The sequence below is a fragment of the Coffea eugenioides genome, chromosome 8 (assembly GCF_003713205.1).
Source record: "Coffea eugenioides isolate CCC68of chromosome 8, Ceug_1.0, whole genome shotgun sequence".
NCBI lineage: Eukaryota > Viridiplantae > Streptophyta > Magnoliopsida > Gentianales > Rubiaceae > Coffea > Coffea eugenioides.
Genome location: NC_040042.1, coordinates 40,858,741 through 40,869,072, shown reverse-complemented (window position 1 = coordinate 40,869,072; position 10,332 = coordinate 40,858,741). Strand labels below are relative to the sequence as shown.

Genomic DNA, 10,332 nt, shown 5'->3' with positions numbered 1-10,332 from the left:
ACTGAATCAGTCAAGTCTGTAGCCTGCAGCCATATACTTCACTTGGACTTTAGGGTTCATGGATCAAGTAGGATATTATCGAACATAACAACAAGGGAAGGAAGAAAAGGATCAACTAAAGATTTGATGATCAGAAAAATAACAAGTTAGGCAGGCGGTCCAACAAATACACGCCATAGAAAGTGATCAAATTACTGTAACAGCTCCAGATATCATAGGATGGTGTTCTTCAATGATGCTTGCCATAAAAATCACTAATAGATAATTGAGTTTTTAATTAACAGAAACGGTGCCTTGAAACAAGACTAAGCATCCTAATGAGATCTGTAACCTTAAATTGAATGTCTCAATAGAATTTTCTCACTTACAAAATCACATAAGAAATCTGAGTACAATTTGCAGAAGGATTGAGTTCTTCGCATCATATGTTGCTCTATTTTTGGTTATTCAAAGACAAGATGATTTTCTCTTGAAGGAAACATTCTGGAACAGCTTATTTTCCAGGCTTCCTGATTCTTCAGTTCTTTTAACCGCGATGGATTATATTCAAGTCCTTTATTTTTTTTTTTGGGCATCAATGTTTAAGGCTCTAATGCTGAGTCAAAACTGTCTGCAAATAGAAAGATAGGAGGCTTGGATTGAGGACGGGTAATACACTAAAAGTTTCCACTGCCATGATTATTGATCAAGGAACTTTTTAAATTATGCTTCCATCAGGGAACATTATTAAAGATTTTGGCACATCACCATCCAGAATTAGAAATGAAATCAGGGCTTTTCATGGTTCCAGCATTTGTGGACACAAGTGTTAGGTTTTGCTGAATCTGCATAATCACTGAATTTCTAGTGGACAGTAAGTACAACAGAAGACTCCTGCCAAGAAGGAAAATTAATAGGACAGCTAAGAAGAATTTGCAAGATCTCATTCATGGCAGGCCTTTGAGAAGGTGAAGGGCTAGTGCACTTGAGTCCTAGTTTGAACACTGCTGTCATTGTTTCCAAGTAACATGGTTCCATGATTTCCTCATCCAAAGCAGTGATAATTGACTTTTCTTCTTCGTAATGCTGCCATGCCCATTGTACAAGGTTCATTTGTTCATCCACAATTATAGGTTGTCTTCCAGTTGTTAGCTCAAGCAGTACCACACCAAAACTATAGACATCGCTCTTCACATTTAATTTTGATGTGTAGGCGTACTCTGCAGACAAGTGAGTATGAAATTGTGAGCTTCTCAACAGAAAATGAGAACAAGATTCAATACTGATAAGTCGGCATGTAAAGAGAGGGCTAAACATTCCAACTCAATTGAGACTCGAGTAGAGAGTGCAGAAAAATATGGTTGAGGTTCACTCCTCTATTCTGAAGTGTCATTTAAGGTGAAAACCATAAGGGAAAATGGTGCAACCCGCAACGATGAATTTCTTAATGTGAAAAAAATCACCCTAGCTGCAAGAAGAGGAAAGGAGAGATGTACCTGGGGCAATATAACCAAAAGTTCCAGCAACTGCAGATGCTGTCTCAGGCTCTCCTTCTTTCACCAGAACTTTTGCAAGTCCATAATCTGCTATTTTTGCATTCAACCCCGAATCCAAGAGAATATTGCTGGACTTTATATCGCGATGTACTATAGGTGGAGAGCAGTCATGGTGCATGTAGCAAAGCCCCTGAGCAGTTCCAATGGCTATGCGCAGCCTTGTTGGCCAGTCCAGAACATCTCCTGGGGTACTATCACAAGCTTCTGAAGTTGTGCTTCCTGCTTTCTTATGCAGCCACTTATCAAGGCTCTGATTCTCCATGTACTCATATATGAGGAGCTTAGTGGTTTTGCTAGAAATGCAACCCAAGAGCTTCACTATGTTGCAATGCCTAATCATCCCCAGTACTTGAACTTCTGCAAGAAATTCCCTCTCAAGCCTTTGGTCCGACTTCTTGTCATTCCATACCCTCTTCACCGCAACTTTTTCACCAATTGGATTGATAATAATCCGATATACCTTCCCACTACCCCCTCTTCCAATCAGATTATTTTCTGACAAGCTGGATAAGATGTCTGACTCTGTAAAATTCAACTTGTGAAACCAGATGAATTCCCACTCAGGAATATCATTAGTATGTACTTTCCTTCTGTGCTGACCATACTTCTTAGCTAAGAAATAGACAGATAATCCACTAGCAAGTATAAAACCAAAGATGGCAGCGAGAATGTAGAGCAACATATGAGCTTTTTTTTTAGTGCAAAGAGGAAGTTGAAGAATTTTGTTGTCAGTACACAGGTTCAAGTTCTCACTGAAACTCAAGGTATAATCTGCTTTCTCATACTCATCAGGGACAAGCCCAAAGAGTCGATTGCTACTCAAGTCAAGTACTTTAAGATTTGGATTGACAATACCTGATGGTAGCGATCCAGAGAATTGATTGGAACCTAGCAATAGAGTTTGAAGATTGTGCAGTTTGTTAAAACCTCCAGGTATAGATCCTGCCAATCTATTATCTGAGAGGTCCAGAGTTTCAAGGTTTGTTAGATTGACAACAATAAACTGCGGAATTTCACCTATCAAATTTGTTTGGCCCATGGATAACGACTTCAACTTCTTTAGCCCAGCAAACTCCAGGGGAATTTCATCTGGAGCCAACCCCTCATTAACTGACAAACTCAACTCTTCCAGATTGGACAAATTTCCAATCTCCAGTACTGGAATAGTTCTTAAGCTATTCCACGAGATCGTCAATGATGTTAACTCTTGCAGCTGCCCAACGCCTTTAGGGATGCTGTAGAAGTTATTGTATCCTAAGTTGAGGTACCGAAGCCCTGATAAACATTGAATATCATCAGGAATTGGTCCAAGAAAATGATTCCCAGAGAGATCAAGATGATTAAGTTTCTTGCAGCTGCAAAGAAAATCAGGGAAGTTGCCGGGAATGGAGTTGTCGGAAAAGTCAATGCCTTGGAGATTCGGAAGGTCACATATGATTCTGGGCAGCGTTGTAGATATATTTTTGCGGCCAAGAGAAATGTAAGTGACTGTGCCATTGCTGCAAGAAATCTCAAGCCAGTCACAGGGTGAGGAGGATGATGGCTTCCAAGATTCTAAACTTGGTGGATTACCAAAAATCTGCTTGATTTTGAGTAGAATTCTCTGTTCTTCAATTCTGGTTGCGGGTGAAATTGCAAGCAAAGGCATCAAAAGACTTGTGAAAGCGAGAAGCAGAAGGAAATGTTGCAATTTTGACATTATTGTGTAGACAAATTCTCATAGCTCATTTAGTCGTCTAACAAACTTGAAAATTATGATGAAATTTATTTGGAAATGTATGCAATAGAAGTCAAGTCAGCTTAGCGTTTCAGTCCAGTCACTATGAAATAATCATGCCTATCTTCTACTCTTCTTTCAGTTTCGGTAGGCTGAGTTGAGGACAGCATATAGATTGATTTTGGTCAGCCATCTCTGCATTAATTGAGGCGGCCCGCCTGTTTGGATTGCATAACGTATAGATGAAGGAGGACCATTGGCCATGTGCATATAATAATTATAAATATATTATGTAATTATAGTAATATTATAGTAAAATATATAATTATAATTATATATATGTATATAATTATATATTAATTTTTTTAATGGGTGGCAGACGGGCCCCATTTCTAAATTGGAATCAGACTTGGGTTTTGTCCAAAACCCTCCAAGTTACTAGAGAATTGAGGAATTCTACCCTGTTTGGATTGCATTTTCCATCATTTTTCATGAAAAAATTACTGTAGCGATTTGATGTATGTGAGGGAAAAAGGTAATAGGAAAATGTGATCACAGAAAACGACGCAATTTTCTAGCAAAAAATGGCAATCCAAGCAGGGTGTATATATATGATTCCAAAATCCCGATTCTGATAATAGTAATCCAAACAATAATTATGGGATTTCTGTTCAAAGCTTACGTAGATCAATAGGTTTTCTCCCACAGACAGTAGAGGTGTCAAAATGGGTGATTTGGGCGGGTTTGAGTTTGATAAAATGAGTAATGGGTATAAGTGAGTCAATTTATTTATACCCATTTAATTAGATGGATATAAATGGATAAGTCAAAAAATGAATTGGATAACCTAATTACTCATTTATAATCCATTTATTTTAACTTTTTGTAAACTCATTTAAATTCATTTTTGCAAACTAAGCTATCATCAGTTTTAAATATTTACTTATTTCATTAGTTTTGAATATTTACTTATAATGTTCAACAAGCCTAATTACCAATTTTTTTTTCATCTGTACTCTATGTCGCAAAATTATATACTATTTAATAATTAAATAATAGTAATATAAAAATTTGAACTAAGTACTGTAAAAGTTAACATAAAAACTTAATCCAAAAATTTTGAACCCCTAACATTTTTTTCATATGTAAATTTAAAATTTCATTTTGGACAGGTAGGAAAAGAGGCTAAAACTTATCATAAATTGATAATGCTGAAAAATGAGCAAGTTAACAAACTAATAAAAAAATAAAATGATAAGATAAAACTAACAAATAATAATAATAATAATAATAATAATAATAAAACAAAAGTAGTTAATATCATGATAAAATGAAAAATCTGAAAAAAAAAATGGGTGGAGAAGAGAAGAGATTTGGGGGAAGATAATTCTAAATGAATTAATTGGGTTTGACGAGTTACCCAATAATACCCATTTATTAGGTAACCTATTTGTACCCATATGCAAAAACTTAAAATATCCATACCCATCCATTCATGGACTGGTACAGTAAATTTAGTTAAATGGGTGGTTTGACACCTATATCCCACAGTACTTGTACTTAAAGACTAATACAATTGCTACTATGTATTCAAGACTAATGGTATGGACCTCATATGGTGTTTAAACCGTACGTTGGACAAATTATGCAACATGCAGTAGGTCTGAACTCTGAACGAACGGACTCTAAGCAATTAGCCCTTGGATTGAAGTGATCCGAGTACACATTTGCCCGACATGTGCACATTTGCTTGTAATTCAGTATACTTCTTATTTAAATTAATATGCAGAGTCTAAGATGGAGACAGTGTTTGAAAATCTTCCCTCTTTTCAATTTCAACGCCAGCAAGGAGCTTAACAGGCATCAGATTGTAAGCTTGAGCTTACTTGGACAATATTGCATACAGCAAAGAGCTACAGTTTTATGATTGCAGACCAAGGTGTTTATGATTACTAGTCTTCGACCTTAAAAGGCTTGAAAGCATTGAGATCCTTGCTCAGTCCTTGAACTGAGCCACAGGCTGCAGCCGCAGCGACAAGCAAGCAGATAAAATTTATGAGTTGCAGAGCAATCCACCTTGAGGACCATCTTCCAACTTTCTTCTGTGCAATGTACATTTGTATAGGGAAATACACTGTCAATGGCCAATATCCAAGTGCTCCAAGAAGTGCAAGTATGTCATTGAAGAATGGCATTGCCATTGCAAGAACTGTTGCCAATACCACAAATAATGTTCTCCAGATGAGTCTGAGAAAGCTGGTGCTAAATCTGTATTTTGCGGAACCGCCTATGCTTATCAAGTGCTCTTCTGTGACAAACTTTGAATTAGGCCACATCCAGATAGCCCATGATTCAAACGCACTGAACAATGGTTGTGAAAACACCTGTAAAATAAAATTTAAGACGAACCTCTCAGTCTTAAACATGAATCTTTTTCATTTAACTTAGTGGATACAAATGTTTTAAGCAGATTTTTGGACCTGATATGCCCCGACTAGGTGCACCACAATGCAAATGTTGGCCATGTCAACCAGCCAAAATGGCTCGTAAAATCCGAAACCTGTTAGCAGGTTTCCTGGAGCATTGTCCCCAAATGCAGCGTAACCAAAGCAGCCACACATCATATAGAATGTAGTTGTGGTGAACACTCCCATAATATTTGCCTTTTTCATCACTTTGTTTTCTGATGGCTGTGATCTTAGTGTATCCTAGGGAGACAGAGAAAGTGATTGATAAGCATGAGTTGTGCTCATACTTTGACAAATCAGCATTTCATATTGCTGCCATATTCACTCATAAGGGACATCCAATAACCAAACATCAGGATCTAATTTAGGGCACTTAGATGCTGTCATCTGGCCTTTGGCCTGATGAGGCAATCATCTAGCAAAACCAAAAACACGCAGTAATGACTTTGACGACAAAAGCACAAGAGACCTTGATCACAAAACTGGTCTTAAATCTTTTTGTTTTTGTAATTGGCCATCACCGAGAATCAAGATGCATAGGCCATTCAGTTACCTGAATTTCAATCAGGATTTGAGAATATGTGTAGGCAAATGCAATATCTCCAAATGCTCTGAACATTCTCCAGGTCTTTTCAGCTGCTGATAAATTAATCCCAACTTCTACTCCTGTCAACGTAGTCCTCTCTCCTTTTCCTGCGAACAGAAATAACCACATGAATTTTTCAAGAATTAGAAAAAACTACGAAGTGATTAGAATCATGCACAAGTTCTCATATATTCCTGTCAATACAAACTCCTGCTTTACGAGTTCTCTGTGCCAGGATAGTAGATGACATGATACATGTCCAGAGGAGCAGCTCATGTCTTGAACTTGAGCGCCCTTTTTTTGAAGTCCCAATGTTCTTGTAAGAATCTTAAAGAGTACTGCAGATTTTTGTTTCACAACTCACAGAGTTAAGAAAACTTGTTCGAGCTATTTAGTCATTTTACCTGAAATGACTTTCGCAAAGGCAAGCCCCATTCCAATAGAAGAATAACTGAAAGACATAATTGCCGCAACGATAGAAAGCATTGACAACTTGTGGAAGTTCGGAATCTGGGATAGGAAAATTTCAAGGATTCCCAGCCCAATCATGTAGGGGTTATTTGAAACACTGCATGAAGCTTCATGGCCTCTTTTATGAAAGCAATCTGATTTTTGTATTGCCCTGTAATGGACCATCGATCCAACTAAATTTAATATTCAGTGACATGCTTTAATATGAAATGAAGATGCATCTTCAGGTAATCAAGTTATAAGCATTTCAGAGGGAACTATTCAAGGGCTGAGCAAGATAAAATCCAGTAGGCTACAATAAAGGTAATGAGCAAAATTTTCAGTTAGTCAAGAAGGCCATGCTGTTTTATTTGTACAAATTTGGAGGTGGGGGGGTGGCTGCCGTTCAGTTTAACTTTTTTTGGCCCCCATTTTTGTGCATGTGTTTGTGTGTGCATCTGCATGCTGATTTTGCCTGCGGAAATTATGTAGCTTCTCTATAATCTTTGGGAACAAGCATACTTACGCCATGCTTATTGATGCGGTAATGGTATAGCCTATTATCATCCCATAGAGATTGGCATATTGCACCATTCCGCAAGCAATATACATTTTTCCACCTGTTAAAGAAGCAAATAATAACATGTAAAAGCTCAAGCTCTCACGTGCTTTATCATGCTAAGTCCTTTGTTATGTTGATCAGAAATCTTTCATCAGACAGAAATCTACTAGAGGCGTCTAAACTTTTGAATGAATACCTAAGTTGTTCTTGACAGCTTCCATGTAAGTGTAGTTTCTCTTTCCAGTCTCAGGGGACCGGTAACAATCTGCTAAAAGGCTGGAGGTATACAGAGTAATCCCAGAAAAGACTACGAGAGTGGTGACTCCCACAATCCAACCAAGCTGTGCCACACCCCAGGCAAGTGATAGGACTCCAGAGCCTATAATGGCTGTAATAATGTGTGCACTTGCAGTCCAGACAGTTCCTGGATATATAAAATGGGGAAAGTGCTTTTTAGAACGAGATAGATGCACAGAAATGAGAAAACCTTTTCTTTTCCCAAAAAATGAAACTCAAATGTTGTTTCAGTTTTGATCAGAAAATGGTATTGGGATCAGTATTCAGGTTAGAAAAAGAAGCCAAGAAAAGACTGAATTCAGCATCAATGCAGGTTGTTATCATCTGAAAAATTTCCCCTGATCTTTATTTTACTCTATATGTGTGAAAATCACTCCTCTGATAAGCTGTCTGATGAGTTGGTAACACAACTCGCTATAGAAGTCAGCAAGCAAAAGTTCAAGAGTCAATTACTACCTTTGCCAACAATGAGCGCGCATGTTAAGCCTACTTACACGAGCTTAACCTTTTAAATGAGATAGACACCAATGAGAAAATTACTACACAAAACAAAGTCTGTAAGCAGACAATAAGCAAATTGTCAATGCGTGACTCCACTCTCTCCAATGACATAGTGACACAAAGATGCATGCAAAGCCTTTGAAGTTGGGTTGAAAAGACAATGAATGGGGAGCATCCCTCCAAAACAGGCAGAACAAAGCAGAAGTTTATAATTACCATAAACATGAGTTACTGTCTTTCTGATTCTTTTCCAAGCATAACTATGTAGAAAAAGAGAAAAAGTACCTCAAGTAAAAGTAAACAAATTATTGAAGCGCTAAAACTGAGGTGGGCAGAATGCATGATGCACTATGACTAATGAAGGGCAGCATCACACGGTAACTCCTTTCATGCATTCTTAAAACTTTGAAAAGAAAGAGAGCAAGATTGGTTTCTGATAAATGATATTTATACCTGTTCTTTTGGGTTTGCCATCATCATCTAGCAGCAAATTTGTGCCTTTCTGGACCTCCAGGCCATGTTCACACGCCTCGAGGTGGAATTGCATTTCATCAGCACTCACCATTGTCTGGTTCCCTCCTGATTTTCTCAAGTTAAACAGGGAAACTAGAACTAGTATACCTAGTGGTACAAATGATTAACTATTGTCTCTCTTGAATAATTAGTAAAAGTACATTTCAGTGGAATCTTTTTGAGGCAACTTATCTAGTGAAGAGATGACAGTCTGAGCCTCAGACACTTGCCCATATATATAGGCTGCGTGGTCTTGATAGTTATTCTCTTTCTTGTGCACCCTTTCTTCAAGTAGATGTCTGGGCTGTTAATAACAAAATATTGAAGTCTCGTGTTTCACAAAGTGGTGCAACTTGACTGCAGATGAGTCCTGTATAGATAGGGGCATGCAAGTTGGAAAACTCAACTTGCATAGCAAAACCCAATCATTATTTTAGGTGTAAATTTAGGTAACTTTATCTCTACATTGCCAAGCATTACAAAAGCATTTAGGTAACTTTATCTCTTAAAGCATGGCCTTTCCCACGCATAAGACTGTCTACATCAGTTTACCCTCTAATGTTGTTGTTTTTCTCGTGGGAAAATGTTAGTCATGTCAAGCTAAAATCCCCATCTTGTGGCTCTAATAGTTTATGTAAGCTACTGCTTTACATTGGTACAGAAATGTATTCATCTGCGAACTGTCCTTTGGCTTCATGGTTGGTCGTAGAATAGTTCTGCAACGCTCCACATTCTCTTGGGGACAATTCAAACAAGTCTAATGTTCTGTAGTGTTCCGTTTATACACTCCTCGACAAAAACTCAACCATCAGCTAGGGACGGTTGAGACTTCAGCACTGTGCGGCTGCTAGTTTCACGTAGTTGTACGATTGTTGTACTTTTTACATATAATTTAGTATAACATCATATAGATTCGTTTCGCTATACACGATTTGATATATGAATGCAACTTGGTTTTGGTTTGTAACTATACACCCCAACTTTGGAAAAAGTACAACAACTAGGAAACCATACAGAAAGTATTACTCCATTCCAATGTATAATTGAGTCTTGGAGTCGTTTGTAGCATTTGTAGCCTAAGAAACCTGTTCGTGGATGGTGTGGAGTTCGACTTTTACATGCCAATAGCCATTTCTTTGTCACGACACACTTAATCTCGCGTCCCCTCTTATGAAAAGGGAACCCTTTTTTTTGGTCGAAACGATAGGAATTAAAGTGAGCTCGAGACGGGAAAAAAATGGATGCTGCAATACAACTGTTATAGAGCACATCCAGAAATCGCAGAGTCATCCAGTGGCCTCAGTATTGCTAACCAACCCATCTCATCACATCAACTGCATTAGTGGAATTAATAATATAAATTCTGAAGAATCCATTTCCACATTCTTTCATGGGATGATTATAATCATTCACCACATATCTCCTCACCTTTTCAGTACAAATAAATCCAACTTTTTGCAATTTAATACTAACCAAACTCACGGCCGCCCGCCACTTGTTGGGTAGTGTGCGGTCCAGAAGAATTAAAAGATAAGCACAAAAGCAGAGAAATGACAAAAAGAAACTGAATGAGAAGTTGAAAAGAACTATGCAGTCTTGGTGCATTTTTTGCACTTTCAATGAGCATAAAGCGTCCATTATACTTCATTCGATCAGTCAAATACGAGGTCATTACAGAACCCATTCCTTTTTGAACAACCTTC

At 37.7% G+C, this 10,332-nt stretch overlaps 2 protein-coding genes across 2 annotated transcripts; both read right to left on the bottom strand.

Moving 5' to 3' along the window:
* Positions 1-792: 792 nt before the first annotated feature.
* LOC113781645 (receptor-like protein kinase 5) lies at positions 793-3,336 on the bottom strand. The gene is made up of 2 exons (XM_027327602.1): positions 1,476-3,336; positions 793-1,199 (listed from the first exon to the last, which is right to left on the bottom strand). Exons 1-2 carry the CDS (start codon positions 3,232-3,234, stop codon positions 844-846), a joined length of 2,115 nt encoding a protein of 704 aa, XP_027183403.1. The 5' UTR covers positions 3,235-3,336; the 3' UTR covers positions 793-843.
* Positions 3,337-5,059: 1,723 nt separating this feature from the next.
* LOC113781646 (amino acid permease 8-like) lies at positions 5,060-8,690 on the bottom strand. Its single transcript, XM_027327603.1, has 7 exons — positions 8,570-8,690; positions 7,515-7,742; positions 7,283-7,376; positions 6,711-6,928; positions 6,274-6,413; positions 5,733-5,960; positions 5,060-5,636 (listed from the first exon to the last, which is right to left on the bottom strand). The coding sequence occupies exons 1-7, from the start codon at positions 8,679-8,681 to the stop codon at positions 5,205-5,207; spliced, it is 1,452 nt and encodes a 483-aa protein (XP_027183404.1). The 5' UTR covers positions 8,682-8,690; the 3' UTR covers positions 5,060-5,204.
* Between the last annotated feature and the right edge of the window lie 1,642 nt (positions 8,691-10,332).

Coding starts and splice junctions, on each gene's coding strand:
- LOC113781645 (XM_027327602.1), bottom strand. CDS start 3,234: ATGTCAAAATTGCAACATTTCCTTCTGCTTCTCGCTTTCACAAGTCTT. Junction 1,200..1,475: donor TTTTGGTTATATTGCCCCAG/GTACATCTCTCC, acceptor ACTTGTCTGCAG/AGTACGCCTACACATCAAAA.
- LOC113781646 (XM_027327603.1), bottom strand. CDS start 8,681: ATGGTGAGTGCTGATGAAATGCAATTCCACCTCGAGGCGTGTGAACAT. Junction 7,377..7,514: donor AGCTGTCAAGAACAACTTAG/GTATTCATTCAA, acceptor CTTCTTTAACAG/GTGGAAAAATGTATATTGCT. Junction 6,929..7,282: donor ACCGCATCAATAAGCATGGC/GTAAGTATGCTT, acceptor GGTCCATTACAG/GGCAATACAAAAATCAGATT.